Raw genomic sequence first — 21597 nt, forward strand, 5'->3', positions numbered from 1 at the left:
TATCGTATTTTGCAAAGACTGGAGAAATACCACACAGCAAGAGCTGTGCACATCAGTACACTACACTCGGAACCCTCTATCCAACACAAATCCCACTGCCAGGGCTATGCTCTCCTGTCTCCATCTCAGCCCATTCCTGGCAGTTACTCTAACGCTCAAGTCAAGCAACAGCAGGATCACAATCCCCTTACCTCAAACTAAAATACCCAACCAAAACCTCAAACTGGTTTAGCTGACTATGAGGTAACTCCATTGACACCAACAGCAACATGAAGAGAAAGCTCAAATCCCACCATATGAACTGCAACATGTTTTCAAGGAACAACAAATCCTGTTTTAGTGTTGTCCAAAAGGCACTTGTTTCATCTGAGAGACACATACACGTCACTGAAGTCAAAATACAGCCATTAGTATGACATAAAAAGACACACCTTATCTGAAACATTTTAATAAAGTAAGCATGCAGTTTTATAGCAATCTAGAGTGTATATGTGTCCAGTTCTGGGCTCCCCAGCTCAAGAGGGAGTTAAGAACTTCTGGAGAGAGCCCAGCACAAGGCCACCAAGATGATCAGGGGACTGGAGCATCTGCCTTATGAGGAAAGGCTGTGGGAACTGGGGCTGTTTAGTCTGGAGGAGACTGAGGGAGGATCTTATTAATATTTACAAATGTCTAAACGGTGGGTGTCAGGAGGTTGGGGCATCCCTTTTTTCTGTTGTGACTAGCAACAAGGCAAGGCATAATGGGATGAAGCTGGAACACAAAAAGTTCCATTTAAACATAGGAAAAAACTTTCACTGTGACGGAAACGAAGCACAGGAACAGGCTGCCCAGGGAGGGTGTTGTGTCTCCTTCCTTAGAGGTCCTCAAGACCCACCTGAATGTGTTCCTGTGTGAACCGATCTAGGTTGACCTGCTTCTGCAGAGGGGTTGGACTGGATGATCTCTAAAGGTCCCTTCGAACCCCTACCATTCTATGATTCTATGATATACAACATATATAACATAACAGAAAATTGAAATACTAGTTTTTCTAAATTTATTTTCATTAAAAAACCCCAGTAAAATCTAAACCATGAGATAACAGGATTGTGTGGCATAGACACTATTCCTCCAAAAATAGCCTTTTTGCACATTTCTTTTTCTTCAAATGCGAATATATGATATATTATTTAGATACTATTCATGACTTGAGATTTCTTACTATTTGTCACTGCTAATGTTCACTCAGTAAAACTCCGAGTTATGGCTGAAAAATAAAACTGTCTTTCCTGTATCTAAGCTCCACCAGAAATACTTCCAAGATAGCAATTACCACAGTTACACAATAATTATCATTATCGTGAAGGACCCCTCCCAAAAGTAAACAAATAGATTGAAAAAACATAATATTTTTCAATTTGGAAGTTTATATTTCATACTAATACCTACAACAACACTCTTAAAAAAAATCCTTTATTTGTTTTAACAATACTATAATACTTACACCAGCACTTAATTCATTGAGTAACTTTAAAAACATGCTTCATCCAGTAACTATGTCAAACAGTAATTGTGCTAAAAAGAAGAACTAAAATTTATAATATGTCTCTGTTCTACAAAGGGCAAATTTGTTTCTCAATCACCTTTTCAATGCAGCTATGAGATTTTGAATAGCTTGTCAACATAGCACCAAGCTCAGAGCAAACTCAATATTGTTAAAATAGAGCTATTTATCATCATCTTCCCCCACTTCAAAATTCTCTCTCAAATTCTCTTCCAGGTAATTGCACTCATCACCATGACAAATCCTGCGCTCAGCATCAACTTCAACTCCTCTTACAGAATCAGACTCAAGCTTTGGATGCATCTTGCTGTTGAGCTACTCAGACTGTCTGCTTGATAATATTTTCCATCAACGCACAATGGAAACTCTCACCCAGGAGCATGTCTCAACTTTCCTTGTTTCCTGCCCTGATAACTTCAATGTATTTCTTGGTGGCCTTGACATAACCTTGCTCTACTTGTATCTAAACAGAATGTGGATGTAAGCGGCCTATCCCATGGCTCCTCCTGCACTTCAAGCATTAGCTAAAAAGTTTATTTTTAAGCCTCTGTCAGGTACTTTCAGTTTTTGAACTCCATTCGTCCCTTTAGTAGACTAATTATGCCAGCTTTCACTGAGCACTCCTCATTATGGCTGGAAGCTGTTGCCCATTAAAATCCCTAATATCTATCCATTACTCTTTCCTTCAAAACATAACACAGACACTGTTAGTATAAAGAATAATGGTCATTGGTGCCAACATAACTCAATAGTAAAGAGATGAAAAGTTCTAAGAATAAGTTATGAGATTTCTCAGGATCTCACAGCACTATTAGAAATGCCACGAGCCTTCACTTCAGGCTCCTGATTAAAAATCAACAACTTCTTTCACTTGGAATGACTTACTGATTAACACAGCAACAATCCACTGGTGCTTTAAAGGAGACTTTACCCAGCCTTCCTCTGCTGCTGGAAAGTGCAGTCATTGTGCAAGCTGTTACACTGATACGCAGGATGGTTTATGAAGATCTGTACCTCTACTCAAATATCTTTGTTTATCTTGATGAAAAACTACATCAGGGCAACCAGAGATTCACAAACACTACATGGCTGGATACATTTCTGACATTACTAGCAGTTAAATACTGTTGCCATTAGACTCAAAGTAAAACTGCATGCAATTTTTTTGTTCCAAGAAAATGTTCAATGAAGTCCATTATCAAATGATAACTGTGCACCTGAGGCTCAGATTGATATCCTGCCTTTTGGTTTATCAAATCATGTGGTGAGTTTTTTATTTTATTTTATTTTTAAGAACATCTTAGGTGCATGATTAAAGTACTAAAAGTACCTGAAAGAGGAAAAAAGAATTTCCCGTATCGTTCATGTTGGCAGTTTCTACTGAGACAGTTTCTGCCTTGTGCCTTGCACTCTAATGGCCATAGTAACAGAAAACATCACTCATCATTTGGATATGAGAATATAGGAATAGCTTAGAAGTCTAAAGGAAACATATTTAATGCTGCAAATGCAAAATAATTAATTCTGTAGGGAGTATTTTGAACAAGTTGTATGCATCATGTTCAACTATTACTTGAAGAAAGTGCTAATACTGAAATGTCATGTTCACACTGACTGGACCAGCCTCAACGGTCCAGACACCACTGTGGAAAGCACAGTGAAAACTTGTGGTCAGTGATAGTAAAATCAACGTTAAGCAAAAACCAGCAACAAGATAATAAGATGAATAACAGGAGACAGAAGAAGGCGTTCCTTCAAAGAACTTCTTTGCATATGATTATTCCTCAGAAAAGGGAACAGTGGGAATAGCCATCTGCATCATAAAGGACACAGCACAAGTCTTCCCAAATTGAAAGATGAAGTGGAAAAGATCAGTGTAAATTACATGAAAAAGAGATAATTAAAAGGACATATGATAAAAGCACGTAAACCACAAATGCTAGATAAAGTAGTAGTTTTTGATTCATTCATGTTCAAAAATCCAGTGATGTGATTCCCAGTGAAACAAACATGATGAATTGAACACTAAAAAGAGGATAAGAATTTTCTCTCAATCAATAACAGATAGATTCTGAAATCCACTTTCGCAAAACACTGAAGAAAAGTGCTTTGCAGGATTCAAAACGAGATATTTCTTCAGATTATATTTGCAAAAGTTTTAGAATGCTATAAAGGCAGCAAAGTTCTGAATATTCATCAAACAGGATCTTTGGAGTAAATATACACCAAAAGCTTTGGGGCATGACTTAATGACTCATAAAGACAGGAAGCACAGAAGATACCTTATAAGGAAAGAAGCAATTTTTCCTAACAAATTTTCCTTTTAAAGCGTACATATTCATGGAAAACCATTTCATCTTTTTATTTGTACAATAGAAGCAGATAAAATTACTTGCATTTTTCCTTTACCACAATTTATAGTCCTGTGATATGCAGGCAATAATCCATCAAAACAATGTAACATTGTCTGTAGCAATAAAAGAATCATAACCTTTTACTATATTGCTTTTAAAACAGATAAATAATTACTAATGAGGATTTAATCCCTTCTACTCTACTTCCTGTTTGGGAAGCTACCACAAAAATGAATAAAAGGACATTTCTCTTTCTCTCCTAATAGTTTTTAGTCAGAGCCTCTTAAAAATGCTTTCTGTTTTTCTCCTCTTACAGAATTTCCCCAAACAGCTTCAGGTTCTGGGAACCCTGACCTGACAGGTAACAATAAACTAAAACATAGTTTGTCTCTACCTTTTGCGTACCTTAAACATGTATTTGAAAAAGTAAAAAAAATCCCTGAACAAACAAAACAAAACCAACAGCTGTCTCCTCAAAAACATTAAACCAAAATCTATCCAAACACATTAAATATGTAATAAAAAACCTGTTTCTTCTGTGTATATGTGTAGAATAGATTGGGATTTTCAGAGGCTTCAGAATATTTTATACTGTTCCTGAGAGACTGAACTTCTAAGTTCCTTTTGCATTTCTATCTACCATCATTTTATTTTCATTATCCAAAAGCATTTCTTCTTTCCTGCCTTAAAATTCTTTCCTTCCTTGGATATTTTAATTACCTGGGTTTACCTCTGAAAGACTAAAGATCTTCAGACTGAATGATCATTTGAGGTTAATTCCATGATTCACATTTAATAGGCAGAGGATAGTTGTCCTGCATCACATGAATGCAAAGAGCCTCAAATTCATTAATACTCAAAATGGCAGCTTTGGAATTTACACTTTAATCTTAAACTATAGTTCACTACTAGTGATTGTGTATAGAATTGTTTTAGGTGGGGCTTTTTGTTTGGTTACATTTTAATTTTTTTCTGTTTCATCAGGAAACACTGTAATCAGCTTAGTATAATGCTGCTTCAGCTCTGATATAAGAAAAATCATTTTACTCTTGTAGTTTATAACTTCGCTTCTGTCTTTCAGCTGGGAACTGTATAATAATTAATATTAATGAATTTATCCTAATTCACATTGAGATTAAACACATTATTAACTGCACTATTACTGAAACATTTTAACAGTTTTGTGGGTTTCATTATTTTTTCCCTAATTTATAAATCAGTGTCTAATTCAAAATAAATAGTGAGGATCTTTAAGACAAGAGAAACGTAATAAAACTGTACAAAGCTTTTTTAACCACCTTAATACCTTAACTCATCTGATTTCCATTCTCTGCACCCGTATTGACATGAACTGACAATTATACCAACCTAGGGTTATTAGAACCACAGATATGTACTGACTAGTGCAAAACTTCTAGTCAACAACACACAAATTCAAATTCTTTTTCCAATAACAGAAGTTGAGTGTGTTACAATAATGACAATTTTGAGAACAAGATATTTTTTGCTTTGAGTTTGTATTTTTTTCACTGTAACACAAGAGGCTCTAATTGTCAAAACTAAGACCTGAAATTCATATCATTTGCTCAATAAGGACTTCTCTAAGACCAGGTCATGCTGTGCACAAATATAACACCTAGGAATTTTAGCAGCCGGTCTCAGAGAAGCATTGCTGATTGGTACAGAACAATTTTCTGGAATCTTTAAATCTATGGCAGAAAACAACAAAGAAACCCCTTCTTTGATAGGACAGAATGTAAGTTAACATTTTAGAGCTTTCAGATAAATAACAGGCAACATTGTTTAGAGAAAACACAAAAGAAACCAGGTAATATTACTCCATTCAAATGCACTACAACTTTAAGGAGCCAATCATGAAGTAAAACCCAGAAAATTTTACTCAAGTCTGATATGAAAACTCATAGCATATTAACAATGTCTGTCTAAAACTGGTTGGTTCAAACAGCTGTAAAAGCCATGATAAGTTTACTCAGAATAACTTTTTTTAAAAGCTATTATCTCGTATTAATACACTGTTTTTGCAGTGCAATTGCTTAAAAGTAATTCGTGTAAACAATAATATACAAAGGTCCAGAAAAATCAATGCCTACTCCCAAAACATGGCATTTCTGCCTCAATTTCCATTTCTCTATAGAAGTTGTGTATTAAAAGGTAGTAGATACACACAGATCTTTCAGTCAATCTGAACGTTGTCCTTATTCTGTAATGTTACAGGAAAGAAATGAGAAAGCAGACAAATAGCATAGGTTTGCACAAGAGAAGGCTACTGGAGTTAGGAACGAGCAGCTATTCCTGATGCAGGAGGGAGGCTTCAGTGTCCTTTCTACACTCAAGAGGGTTCAAAGAAAGTCCAGCAATTTATCCTCAAAATTTGTTTATGGGTTGAGACCACAAATGCTATGGGCTAAATTCAGCAGTAAGTTGGTGGAGCTTCCTTTCAGCCAAAGCCAAATTTGTTTTCAAGGGACTCAAGAGAGCTTTAGTGGTAAATCTGAAAGGCATATGTACTGCAGCTTCTACTAGAGTCTCTCAGTTCTCCTGCTGTGCTGATCTCATTGCAACACAACTGAAAACTACAACTAAAAGATCAGATTGTACGGGTCAACCAACTTTCTGAACCGTTACTGTAAACTACTAAAGACTTCTTGATGATCATTAGGTTTGAAGAGCTACTTGGCTAATCTTTCATGATACATGTTAAGGATCTGAACAAGATTTATGTAATAAACATTAAAAACAAGGGAAAGGACTCACTGTAAAACCTTCTTAATGAGAAAGAAAAAAGCAGATGTATGATCCTTAATAGAATAAAAATGACCAAATTGTTACCATTAAAACTTGTTCCAGGGAAGTTTGAAAGACAAAAGCTTTAATGCCTACATATCTTTAAAAACATTTTTTTAATGCCGAAAAGCAAATTCAAACATCCTTAGAGGTTACATATTTTAGTATGTAACTGAGTATCACATTAGTAAATGAAGAGGTTTAGTTAAAAATGAACACTGTAGTTTTATTAAGACAAAAACAATCTTAAGAGCTATGAGAAATGGGAATTTAAATCACAATTTAAAATACAATACTGAATGGGATTAACACTTCACACGGATATTTTTTTATAGGTAATTGCTTCACAACTGACTATATTGAAGCCATACCAAGAATAAAATGAAACATGCTGAGACTGATAAGACAAAATACTTATTCTTTTAGACTAATTGCAGATAAAAATGCAGAGAAGAATAAATTCTTAGAAGAGAATAGCCTCAAGATAGTACAGCGTAAGTTTTGTGTGAGTTTGAAAACTAACATAACAATATCTTCCTAACATTGTTTTATTAGTTTACAAAGCTAGGGAGCCCTCAACAGCAAACATCTTTGCAATTGTTTCAAAAAGTAAAGCTCACACAAAGACGAAGCTCCAACTTGCATGCTTATACAATGAGAGGTGATACAAATGCCCTTATTCCCACCATCTACTAGTATTCTACCACAAGCTCTTGCTCTTCTCGGTTCATCTCATCCAGTCTCTCAGACTGATACAATCACTTTGTTTCTCTCTCACATCCACACTTTCTACTAGGCTTGAACAGTTAACTATATTACCTGACAGGAAAATCAGAATCACTTGCCTTAATCTTTGAGTACCTTCTACTTCTGTTTCTTCCTCAAAGCTTGTTTACACTTATTTTGGTGATCACTGAATAATCATTAAAAAAAACCCCAAACCATGATAATTCTCAGCAACGACTTTATTCAAGGAGTTGAATTCTATAATATAAAATAACAGCAAGCACTATTACTTGCATTATGCCTTTGGAGAGAGTAACACAGTAGTAGTAAAAGTGGTTAAAGTAATCCTCTAACATTTAAAAGGCATTTACCCATGGGGCAAATGAAAATCTGGGAAGTGGATGAACTGTGCAAGTCAGCATAATCTATTTTTATTGCTTACTAAAAAACTCTTACACATTATTATTCTCAAACAAGAACAGGTCATAAATGCCTAAAATAGTATTAAATGAATAAAATAAAGTATTATAACAATTCATATTATTTTTATAACCCATCATCACCATGCATAAGTATGTATCAGTCCATTGACTTTATTAAAAGCAGGATTCTGGTCTTCCACATGCTGTTCTGTTGCCATAAAAATATCATACAGAAGCAGCATATGAAGTGAATAAAAAATAGAAAGGGAGCTCCTACTGTAGGACAAAGAACCACTGTCAACAATCATATGCAACTCTTGCTGCCTGGAAATGCACAGGATAGCTTTAGGCGACAGCAGTAGCTCACAGTGCTACTCTAACATGAGACCAGATGCTCACCTACATGTGTGGTAGCTTTCATGGCAAAAGAGGTAGTATCTTCTTCTACACCATCCATTAGCACTAGTAAACAAAGGTATGCTTTCATAGAAGCCCTGGACTGCTTAAAATAATTGGTTTTTTTCCACAATTGTCAGATCATAGCTTACAAACATTCAAGGACAGGCTGCCCCTTTAGTCACTGCAGCAGGAATTTGGACGTGCAAAGGATTTTGGGATACTTGAGCTCCCTATTCTCCTTTTTTCCCAGGCCACAGATATTGTAATGATCCTCAGACGTCCCTCCTGTTTCTAAGGCAAAACATGACCAAAGGTTTAAAACTTATGTCAGTACTTTTTTCTTATGACAACTAATTTAAATTAGAGCAATGTGATTTATGTCTTCATTGCTCCCTTATTAACTATAAACCAATCATTTTCCATTTTTCATAATGTGTTTCTGTCATATTAAGCAATGCCCGGACACAAAACCAAATATACAACAATGTAGTTCACACCCTTGTAATGTCTTGTTTCTTTATAAGATTTGAACTTTTCAGAATATTTATATTGTTAATCAAATGTTGATGCTTACACATTTGAAGTCATGACCACACTCTAGCACAGTTCATTGCTCAGAACTTATGAGGTCACCAGAGTCCTAAAAATTCGGAGCAATCAATTCTCTTGTTCAGTCACAGCTGTAAATTCTTTGCAGTTAAAAAGAATGCTAAATTTTGCTTATTTCACACTACAAATTAATATTTTTAGCTCATCTCTCACATTATTTCAACTCAGAAAAACAAAATTTAGTGTCTACTATTGCTACTTTTTCTTCCTTACCTTCTCATATCCTCCTTTATGTGCAGATTGATTAGTTCTTTAGGAACATGGAAAGAGAGGGTGGTCTCAGCCATCTGTTCCCGGATCCGCATCCACTTGTTGTCAGAAGTTGGGAATCTATATAACTTACAGATTGGGTTTTTTAACACTGCAGAGAGGGAAAAAAGATATCATTACCCTACTGTGGTTATATGACGTTTTGAAAATTTATGACAAATTTAATTAAAAAAAAATAGTATGTTGTAACCCCCTTGTTTTCAGAATTGATTTCAGAATCATTAAAATTTTATTTAAAACATTATTTTAAAATTTAATTTATTGTATCAACATGTGGAGGACAAAGTATTACTAGTACAGTAGATAAATCACATTTTACCTGCACAGTAGATATCCTGTGACTTTAGCATTTCACTGTAGTGAGAATGTAAATTATGCTCTCCATTCTTACACTTAGATAGAGTTAGAAAAAAATGGAATGTACAGATAAACAATGCACTCACATACAGTCAAGGCCACAATTTATCATCTGCTAGAATTACCCACATTGTTAATAGATTGCATGGGACACGCAAAACATGCCTCACTTTAGTTATACCTAATGCATCTCCTCCAGGAGATGGCGTGCACCTACATTAAAGGAAACTTGCCCATTTTTATGGTCAAGAGACTGCCACTGCAGAGAAATAAATGTAACAATCTTGTGAATGTTACACACACATTGTTCTCCAACCACTGTTATAACTTCAGAAAGGAAATTCATGGTAATTGGATGTCTTTGAAGGTTATTCTTACAACCCACCACTGTTTTTATCTTAAAACTCTCACCTTTTGGCTACACTTCCATGCAGATCTTACAATGATTCTCTGTAATAAAGGTAGGAAGTTTCTACACAGCCCCCTGCCCCTTACCCTTGACTAATTTTACAGAAAGAGTAAAAGAGGAAAAAGCTAGGAAAGAAAAGTTTTGTATAACTACTTTGATAAGGTTACTTGGAGACAAATGGTTGCATTTAACATAGACATCCTCTGCCTCCTAACTCAGAATGACTTTGGACAGTCATCCAAACCCTCCAACAGTACGTTTTCTGTCAGCCTTCTGGAAAAAGTTGCTTTAAATTAGGCTCCCACTGATCTGCCACTGAATGGTCTATAACTCAAAGGAATGCATTTCCCATGTGCACTGCAAGGAGATTGTTACTGTCAAAATGACATCTACTAATAGAAATTCCAGCTTCAGAACTCACTACCACCATTATTGCCTAAGTAGGCTGATTTATAGAGAATGAAAAACACAGAAAAAGTCATTGAAGATACACAAACAGTCTAGCTAATCAAACCTCTTTTCAACAGAAATCTTTTAGGAAAGTTCTAAATCAAGATCACAGATTCAAAGATATCTGTAATAAAATGGTTGTAGGAAACTCACAAAGAAGGAAATGTATAAATAACCATATTTAAGTATTTGTAGATTTATTGTTTTCTATTCCCATCATTCTACTGAGATAGCTTTAGTCATCAATAAGAAACTGGAAGCTTTTTCAGAGTAATATTGCCTTTATTATTAGTGGTTTTACTTATAAAATCTAAAATTTGACTTACTGTTAGGAAAGAAGACTAATAGATGCTCAATAGCTATGGCATATGAATAACAGTAATTTTTCTTTACTAACACCCGAAATACCTCAGTGTCCAAGCATTTTATGCACATTATACAGCTTGAGAATCCTCACCGCACAGACTTTAATATTATTCACTACCAAAAAAAAAGCATCTCCAATCCTGTGCCTATGATCTGCTTACACTCACTGTCTGGGCTATTGCTCTTGGTTGAGGAGGACTGGGTTGGGGATCTGTTAGTAAAGCTGGACATCCACAAATCCATGTGTCCTGATGTGATGCACCTATGAGTGCTGAGGGAGCTGGCTGGTGTTATTGCTAAGCAGCTCTCCATTTTTGAATGATCAAGCAGCACAGGTGAGGTGCCTGAGGATGAGGAAGGCCAATGCTACTTGAGACTTCAAAGAGGACAAAAAGTAGGACCTGGGAAAGTACAGGCCAGTCAGTCTCACCTCCATCCATGGAAAGGTGATAGAATAGCTCATCCTGGATGTTATCTCTAACTACATGAAGGATGTGAAGGTTATCAGTAATCAACATGGATTCACTAAGGACACATTCTGCATGACCAACCTGATAGCCTTCTATGATGGCCTGACTAGCTGTGTGGATGATGGGAGAGCAGTGGATGGCATCTACCTTGACTTCAGCAAGGCTTTTGACATTGTCTCTCATTACGTCCTCATCAGAAAGCTCAGGCAGTGTGGCTTGGATGAATGGACAGTGAGATGGATCAAGAATTGCCTGAATGACAGAGCCCAGGGGGTGGTGATCAATGGCACAGAATCAAGTTGGAGGGCTGCGGCCACTGGAGTTCCACAGGGATTGATTCTGGGGCCAGTCGTGTTCAACGACCTGGATGAGGGGACAGAGTGTAGCCTCAGCAAGTTCACTGATGACATCAAACTGGGAGGACTGGCTGATTCCCCAGAAGGCAGGCAATATTAACTGCTGGAGAGCAGCTCTGCAGAGAGAGACCTGGGAGTCCTGATTGATAATAAACTGAACATGAGCCAGCAATGTGCCCTCTTGGCCAAGAAGGCCAATGGCATCCTGGGATGCATCAAGAAGAGTGTGGTCAGTAGGTCAAGGGAGGTTCTTCTCCCCCTCTACTCTGCCCTGGTGAGGCCTCATCTGGAGTCCTGTGTCTAGTCCTGGTCTCCCCAGCTCAAGAGGGACAGGGAAGTGCTGGAGAGAGTCCAGCATAGGGCCACCAAGATGACCAGGGGACTGGAACATCTTTCATATGAGGAAAGGCTGTGGGAACTGGGGCTGTTTAGTCTAGAAAAGAGGAGATTGAGGGGAGATCTCATTAACATTTACAAATATCTAAATGGTGGTTGTCAGGAGGCTGGGACATCCCTTTTTATCTATAGTAGCTAGCAACAGGACAAGGGGTAATGGGATGAAGCTGGAACACAAAAAGTTCCACTTAATTATAAGAAAAACTATTTCACTGTGAGGGTGATGGAGCCCTGGCACAGGCTGCCCAGAGGGGTCATGGAGTCTCCTTCTCTGGAGGTTTTCAAAACCTGTCTGGACACGTTTCTGTGCCAACTCATCAAGGTGAACCTGCTTTAGCAGTGAGATTGGACTAGATGATCTCTAGAGGTCCTTTCCAACACCCACCATTCTTTGATTCTGTGATATTACTTGATGAAAATATGCTGTAATGTTTTCCTATTTTCCTCCTGTTTTGTAGAGATACTTCTAGTTCACAAAGGCAGTTTTGTCAATAATATTGACAGTCTGTAAATCCCCAAAGTAAATATATAAAGCAGCAATCATCTTCCATGAACAAGGCAGGGAATGACAGCCTTCAGATGTCAGGGAGAGCTTAAGAAACTAAAGGCTAATTCAGGACTGCTCTTACAAACAGAAACCCATCAAAACAGATTATAATTTGCACTCCATCTATTACATTAAAAAATTTGTCTGTGAGAACCTAATGCACACGTGTAGCTCACCAATTTCTTTCCACTCCTCTTCCCCCCATCAGCACCACCATCATGGGGAAAAAAAAAAAAACCAAACAAAAAACTCAACAGAATTGCAGAATGATAGCAAAGGAGACTTCAAAATTGTAAATGCAAAGTTGTGACCTTGTTAGAATTATACTACCTCCGGGTAACCTTTCAGATCAGGATAATATTAAGTGTGTTGCAAGTTTTAAAGAGCGGCCAAAACAATTTTATTTTCACGAAGTATCCAATTAATTTCCATTTGCAGTACTGCTAAAGCTTGATATTGCTAGTAAGAGCTATACAATACTTGATTTTTTTTTTAATAAAGAGAACTAGTGAAATAATGTGATTTCATAAAAATCTCAGATGTATCTTCCTTTTGGATTACAACAATTGTTTTCTAATTAGAACAAGCTGCCTATAAAAGAAAACCATAATGCAGGTAAAATCAGACAAACATTAAGAGCAGCAAGATTAGCTTTGGCTTTTATAAAAATTAGTTATTAAAAATGAGTCCAAGCTCCTTAAAAGTAATCCTTTCTTTTATTTAGACAGTGATCATGGAATGCATTGAAAACTAAAAAAAACCCAAATGAAATGCAGTGGTTAAAAAGACAAAAAACTATTTTAAAAACCTTTCTCTATAACACGAAGCCTAAAAGCCAGTAACATATATTTAACCATCCAAATTTTCAGACATTCCATTTTTAAATTTGAAGACCTCTATGCTTGTTATTTCATGCAATAACCTTCACACTGCTTCCCCTGCAAGTAAAATAAAAAATTAATAAAAGATTGAATACTGTTTTCATTTTTGTTCCCTACTGAACATAGATCAAAGCATACTGCTTCTATATACTAATTTACTAACAGTGTTTCTATTTGTGTATTATGCACATCATCTCAGTAAGAATAATTTCAACTTTCTTAATTTTTCCTTAATTTCAATTAATTTTATTTTCTTTTTATCGTAAAGCACAATATGTTTACATGTAAACAATTGACAAACTCTCTAGTGTTATAAATAAATAACTGAATTTGAGACATATAAATTCAGTCTCTTGGGGTATAAATAGAATAGTGATAAGTCTCTGTGAAATATGATACTCATTCCCACTCACTCAATAAGTGCTTCATAACTCACTTGAGGGCTGTGAGTTCCTTATGTTAAGATTTAAATTTCAGAAGAATGCCAATGTGCATCTATGCCTACAGGCTGAAAGATTCCATAGGGGTATTCTTCTGGATTCATAGTTTTGAAGGCCTGATAAACAACAGGAGACAGAAAGAACCAAAATCTTTACAAGAATATTCACAAGCACTAAGTACGTATGTGTATGGAATATAACCTGTGGTGTAGATAGTTCTGTATGTACACAGCAGGGGAAAGTAGTGAAGGCAATGTTGATGTTATCAGGTTGTCTGCAATACACTTCTACCACATGACTGATGCTGTTGCTTTCCCTTCAGTCCTTGTTTTTGATTGCATCTAATTTTGCCACACTGAAATTTGTCTGGCTTAAACTGATTATTGTTTGAAACATCCACCTAGCTGCACAGAAAGAGGACAGAAATCCGCAACAAAAAGTTTTGTGCTTTATAAACCTGAATTGTGACAGTAAATCTTTTACCGCATTTTACTACATCCATGGCAATGCACCCAGGCCTGACAATGACATAACCTTGGGAAAGAAATTTCAGTATGTAAAAACTCGAACTTAACACCTCAAACATGTACCAAAGGTCTACCTTTACTGATAATTCCTGCATCCTTCTCAGCTTCTAATACCAACAAAACTGTGCATGTGTCATTTGTACAGAGTGGATGAACATATTTTTGGGCAAAGCTACTGTGTCACATAATATGCTTAAGGACAGCACTGGTACTCATAGGGGAAACCCAGACTCCAGGCAACAAACGGCTTGCATCCACAAAAAGGCATGCTGGGGAAGAAGCCTGACTGGTTGGCCAAAGAGGATGAGAGTATTAAAGGAGAGCTTAAAATTTTCCAGGAAAGTAAACCGGGAATTCTGTAAGAATGGGACTGACAAAACCTGGAACAAGTGCCAGGTCAGCAAGGAAGTGGAGGCGACGCTGGGGTGAGAAGAGGAAGTCACAAATACAGGAAACAGATTGAAGAGTAAGTATTTATTAGAACAAACTTCCTGTGACTGGAAACTCTTTCCAATATCCTGTGTGCTGTCATTTCTTGCATCTGCAGCTCCAGTTCTGTTCTTTCCCCTCAACTCTTTTGAAAAAATAAAAAAATGACAAAAAAACCCCTCCATGGTATTTTTGACTTTGCAAACTCTAGCAATGTTGGGTGGGGTGAAGATTTTGGTTTTACATTGGGTGTTTGTATATGAGAGCAATAAATATAGAAATGTTAAGTGCTGTCTAGATACACTGTAAAGTCATGTGCAAATACTCTTGACAAAGTGATCTAGACTTCATATTATTCATAAAACTCACACCTACCTTGGAAATTCCAACAGTTCCAACCAAATACATTCCCCAATCTACAGCATTTTCCCATCCTAAAAACCAACAAAAATGCCCAATCAAACCCACCCAACAGAGACAGCAAATTGAAAACCCAAATCAGTTGTGAAGCAGTACTATTTCCTCTGAACAGAAATGTCATTTCTTTAAGACCCATTTATCTGGAAGACATACAGAATCAGAATCAAAGAACGGCTGCACCGAGTTAGATCAAATTGTTCAACTGGCTCTGTATCTTGTCTCCAAGAAGAGCCATAAATAGACACCTAGACATGCAAGACACTCTCCCTGCCTCCAGTTATTTTCAGTTCAGGAATTTCCGGAGCCAGATGTAGATACTGTACATTTAGCAATTCTCCATGAATCTCTTTTACCCAAACATATCCAGTCTCACATTTAGGTACCGAAAAAGAAATGGTAGTTCTGAATAAGACTTTCCCCCCCCCCCCCCCACTTCTGATGCAGTCTCAACAAATCGCAGGAAGAAATTATAGTATTCATACATTCATGGAAAAAATGTGTTTTTTGAGGTTTCTAGTGCTTCCTTCAGACTGCAAAGTTAGTCTAATAAGTCTTTCCTATCAGTGAAGTCACATGGAAAACTTTCAGTAAAGGTTTTATAAGGTTTTAAAACTTCAGTAACATTTCTTCTCAAATGCATGCAGCAAATACATAGAATTCTTGACAGCTCTGTGGTTTCAGGTGACCCATATAACTTATTTGTGACATTGTTACTGCAGAGTAATGGAGATTCATAAACTTGGGCTAATAAAACTTTTATAGTGCAGAATATCAGCATGTAATATTTCTCAGTATAATGAAAGAGAAATAGATCTTGTCCAACACAGTACACTCAAACCCAGAGCTCACCTACAATTTAGAATGCCTTGCCAATAGCTTCCTTCATTTTAGGACATACAGCTTCCAGATCAAACTGAAATTGCCACTTCACCAGCTATGAGAAAGATTAATTCTCCAGGGTAAAGTGTAATTACTTTAACAGAGTGTCATAGAATGACATGACAAAAACTTTTAACGTTAATTCCATGCCCACTGAGGTCAGAGTCTTGAAAATCATTGAACAGTAAGGAAGTAGGAGAGGCAGACTTTAACACTGTTTCAAAAAGCACAATTAACATATGTGAAAGTTTTCCTCATGTTTCTCAGTAAAATGATACTTTCACATACGTATGAAACATTAAAATATTCAATTAAAAAATGTGCAACGTGAAGAGCCTTTGGAGATTTGGAGCTCTGCCCCAAATCTTTGTGATTTTCTGAGAGTCTGACAAAGTGCTGCAACATTCATCTTTTAGAGATGTTAGAATGCTTACCTGCATTTAATGAAGGCAAGTTGTCTTTACCACTTATACCTTCAGTGGCTGTACATTCACGAACCAATGCACGCTACAAAAGAAATGTACCCACAAATGTAATGCATTCAGGTATTACATGTCAGTTTATAAACAGCAGACTGAAAAACATCACTGATAATATAACTTCTCAATTCTTAACTATAAATCAGATTATTCTCTTTACACTTCTGTTTGAGTGTACTGTAACACAATCGGAATTATAGCAGAGAAAATATCAAAATATGACCAGCTATTCCATAACAAAACAGAAAGATTTCCTACCAATACAATAGCAGAGGTTGATGAGTTTTGTGCTTTCAGAGAGGTTTTTGTTTCTGACAAGCAGTTTTCAGATGCACAATGTCAGAAAGCACTCCATGAATTTTTAAACAAGGGAAAAACAGGAATCAGAAAATGTCTTTAAAATGTGCTCACAGTTTGTGATTCAAGTCATTTGTCATACAAATGAACTGGAAGATTTCTTTCATAAGATTAGTGTCTAAAACAAAAATATAAAATGTTTATGGAAAAATCAATGGTGTTAACCTACGTTAAATGTAGTAGAAAGTATATTTTTAATGCATCTCCTCCTCCCAGTCAGAAAAAACCACAACAGATCACTTTTAATGGTGACAAGAGGTCCTGATTCCAGGGCTTCTCCAGTTTCTAGATGTTCTGCTTCAAAGCTTTGAAGCAAAGAGCAAGGCATTATGTACTCTCTACCAGTTGATATTTCAGATTCAATTTAACTATCACCTTACACTTCCATGAGGAATTCACTATATATGGTTTATTTAATGAGTTAGCAAAGCTAATTCAGAACTTGTTTCTTTGCAGTAATTCAATTACTCTACATTCTCACAATTGCACCCTCACTATGAACACATAAACAAAGACTCCATGACACAACTAATCCATAAAAAGTAAAGACTCCTTTATGAACCACAGAAAATACAATTGTCACAAGGCTAGTCTTTCTTGACAAGTATTAGAACTCCTTAGAAGGATGCTATTAAAGCTTTCTGGCTCCTCCAAGCTAGACACAGCTCATTAATTACATCTCAAATTGTGAGACTCTTATTCCACATTTTGAATGGAGGAAAAGGAAGATGGAAGAGGAGACTGAAATACAAATTCATGTTTCATATCTTGAGGAAGTTTTATAGTACAAAATCAGAAATATTTCACAGTGTTAGTTGGCTTCTTTGGAACTGGTCCAACTGGTCCATTATATTAAAAGGTCACTGAAGTCCTTTGAGAAGAATGGTATCAAACCAAGTGTAAAAGCTATCCTCAGAATTTGGCCCACAAGCAGATTGTTTTGGCTGAGCAGAAAAGATATTCAAAACAATATCCTTTTCTCTAAAAAGACAATCTTACATGTTATTTCCAAACAACAATGAAATAAAATGCAGTTCTTAATTTTACATTTGCTCTGACATTATCTATAATTAGGTTTTTCTTTTCACTAACAGAACACTAACGTGTATAGCACTGTATTGTTCTAGTACCATAGTATTAAGGGCTGCAAAATTTATGTCAGTTGAGAATGGGCCTGCGGAGGCAGAGACACCAAGAGGAGGCAACTCTGTACAGTCACATCAGTTGCCATCAGTTAGGAACCCAGTTAGAGATACTTACTAATTGCAAGTCATTCAAATCCTGATCTTCTTATTTTCAGCAGTCATTTCTGAATCTCTCCCAAGCCCAAATCTCTTGCCATCATAGAGACAGCCCATTCATTCCATCCTTCCTCCTTTGCTTCTCCATTCATCTGAAATCCACTCCTCCTATATTATCTCCAGCTTCAGTCTCCACCACCTTTGCCTGCAACAACCTGCATTTTTGCTCTTTCTGATCCCTTTGGTCCTCCCTCTTGACCCACATGCTGAGCACCTCAATTCAGAATGCCTGCATACAACCTGTGGTCAGCATCATCCTATGCTAACACTATGAGGTATCATAGCTGTGCCGTCCCTCCCGTTGATTTTCCCCACCACCGTGTGTTCCCATGAAATGCAGCTGAACCTGCCCCTTGGCAAGGTGATTCACCTCTTCTTTGGCTTGCCTGTCTTTCATTCTTTCCAGGTTTTCAGTACTGTGGGTACAGGTTGCACAAAAAAACTGATGTGAACAGGACTTCAAAGGCAGAAAACAGAAGAACTGTCCAAGGGGAAAAAAAAAGTCAGATTTATGGCATCTCTGTAGACAGTGTTTTGATCAGGAGTAATTAAATATTGTCAACTGGGCTCAAAATCAGCTTTTTTTTTTTTTCCCCCCAAAAGGGAGGGACAAGGGAATGGAGGATAGATTGTTACTCTGCATATTTGCCCGAAAAATTATTTATAATTTATGGAGATTATTCAAAAAAATTTCAATTAAGTCCTTAACCCAACTTGGATTAGTATTTTAGACCTTTTTTTAGGTCATTCTAATCAACTTTGTTCAATGAATTGTTTTTCTACCTTTTGATCCTGGGCTTCTGATGTGTTGTGGTCCATTTCCCCATCATCTAGCTCTCCCATCTTCACAAGATTGACTTCAATGCTTCCAACTGTCTTTCCACCATCAGAAGTCCTGGAAAAAAATAAAACAAAACATGGCTTTGGGTCATCTGCAGCATTGCAATCCTTCAGTAAAAACAATGACAGTATTAGTCCCCTCTCCACTCTGTATAGCTGAAGTCATCTGTACTGAACTTGTTATTTAAAATTATAAGGCAAACATTAACAATAAGGCATACTGTATTTTCTCCACATTTTTATAGTAATGAAAATTTTCACCACAAAACTGAGGACAGTTACATCCTCATTCAAATGAAGGAAGAATCCAAGGTCATTGCCAAGTGTTCATTCTAGATATTTTTCTGTTGCGGACTGTCAGAGAAAGCACTGTAAATTTGCACCAATGCCTTACTTATGATATGCTGTCTCATTGCACAGCACACTGCTTTGTCTCCTAACACAATCTGCAAAGAGAAGGCATGCTTCGTATATTGTGTTAATGTTGTGGTTTTGTCTGGGCCAGGTTTTTATAGTGGAGGGGCTACAGGAGTGGCTTCTTTAAACACAGATCTGCCAGAAGCTTCCCCTGTAGCTGACAGGGCTAATGCCAGTCAATTCTAAGATGGACCCCACAGCTGACCCAGGCCTGGCCAATTAGTGACTGAGGTAACACCTCTGTGAATAACATATTTGAGAAGTTCTGTGCAGATGCTAAACTGCAGCGGCAACAGGGAGTGAGAATGTGAAAACATGTCTGCAGTCACTGGAGAAGGAGGGGGAGGAGGGTGCTTAGGCCCTGAAAGAAAGACTTCCTTGGAACCTGTGATGCAGACCATGGTGAGGCAACTGTGCCTCTGCAGTCCTTGGAGGACCATGGGGGAGCAGAGATCCACTTGCATCCCATGGAGGACCCCATGCCAGAGTGGGTGGATGCCTGCAGGAGGCTGTGACTCTGTGGGAAGCTCACACTGGAGCAAGTTCTTGGCGGAATCTGGGAGTCTGTAGGGAGAGACAAGCCCACTGCAGAGAGGTTTGTTGTCAGGACTTGTGATCCTATAAGAGACTCATGCTAGAGCAATCAGTATCTGAAGGACTGTTCTCCCCATGGATTACCCCCATTGGGGTAGAGTGTGAGGAGCTCATTTCTCTGCTCTGTTCTTTTTATTCATAAATAAATTAAACCATTTCTCCCCAAGTTGGGTCTGTTTTGCCCTTGATGCTAACTGCTGAGCAAACTCCCTGTCCTTATCTCAACTCACAAACCTCTCATTATATTTCTCTCTCCCCTGTCCAGTTTAGGAAGGGGAGTGATAGAACAACTCAGTGGGCATCTAGCATCCAGCCAGGACTAAATCACAATTAATAAACCTTCCGTTAAACCAAAATAATGAAAATAATTTGCATATCACTTTTCTTTCCTACCCAGAGTAATTGTTCAGAACCAGGCTCATTTCTTTAACTATATGAAAGAAGATAATATACTTCCCAGTGAATTCCTTTATTATCATGTCTGCAAAATATCTTACTTCCAACTAAGCAAAAATAAACATTAATAAACATTAATAAACAAAAATAAACATTAATTCAGATTTACATCTCCAAACACAGATTACTGCTCACTAACTTTTGGAACAAACATGAGTATACTCTCCAGAAAGATAATGCTTTTTCAGCTTTCACTGGTAGCAAAACACCAAGGTTAATGTTACACTTCCCCGGCTAACCCTGAACAGCTGGACTTTTTGAAAGGAAGGGAAGAAGAGTTACAGATCATTTAATAATAATGACCAAAATATAACAACAGTCATATAGCAAAAGTCAACAAAAGGAAATGACACGAATATGTTTAGCTGAACAGAGAGGAAGAATGAAAATAAACGAGTTTGGGGCAATATATGTATTATATTATATGGGGCATAATTTTAGACAATGATGAAAACTGATGAAGCAGGACTAAGAAATACATAGAGAAGGGACTAGAGGGCTGGCAATAAGAGAAAATTTCCTTTCAGAAATAGCAATATTAGACAAAAGTGTTTACATTAAAAACTGCCACATTCCTAGGGCCATCCTCACTGCAGGAATACATCAAATCCTCCCTCAACACAGATACCCTTGCAGAACTTCAGAAGCAATAGACCTCACATTACACTAGTGAAGGAAAGAAAAAAATCCCCCAAATGCTTTTCTCCTCATTTCTCCAAGCAGGAGGAAGGCTGCTGTCTGAGCACTGTGCCGCTGGTTCCCCAGCGTGTCAGGTGGTGCCACGTGCCGGTACCGGCCCAGGGCCAGTTGGTGGGGTGCAGCTGTGCCGGCCCATTCCAACCGCCTCTCCCGTGCCGACGGCCCTCAAGCAGCACCGCACCTGCACACATCATCTCCTGCACTTGGGCAGGGCATGGCAGGCCCAGCTCAGCTCTGTTGTGCTGCCTTCTGCCAGGCTTTGTCAGTTTGCTTGCTCATGCTCCAGGCAGGAGGTCCTCGTCTCTGCATTGAACTACAAAAAACATGCCAGTTTTTATACTGACTAATCTTAAGCACATAGGTCAGGCTTTTCAGGCATGGATACTTATTTATCCT

General features: G+C 37.4%; 1 protein-coding gene across 4 annotated transcripts in view; it reads right to left on the reverse strand.

The window, feature by feature from the left end:
• Positions 1-21597, reverse strand: part of INPP4B (inositol polyphosphate-4-phosphatase type II B) — a 344498-nt gene that overhangs the window by 111164 nt on the left and 211737 nt on the right. For all 4 annotated transcript variants that reach the window (XM_061992339.1, XM_061992338.1, XM_061992341.1 and 1 more), the window contains 3 exons: positions 18979-19090; positions 16493-16565; positions 9075-9222 (listed from right to left, as the gene is read on the reverse strand). In XM_061992339.1, coding sequence (XP_061848323.1) covers positions 9075-9222; positions 16493-16565; positions 18979-19090 — 333 coding nt within the window. The remainder of the gene's footprint in view (positions 1-9074; positions 9223-16492; positions 16566-18978; positions 19091-21597) is intronic.

Source organism: Colius striatus, chromosome 3, assembly GCF_028858725.1.
Source record: "Colius striatus isolate bColStr4 chromosome 3, bColStr4.1.hap1, whole genome shotgun sequence".
Taxonomy (NCBI): Eukaryota; Metazoa; Chordata; class Aves; order Coliiformes; family Coliidae; genus Colius; species Colius striatus.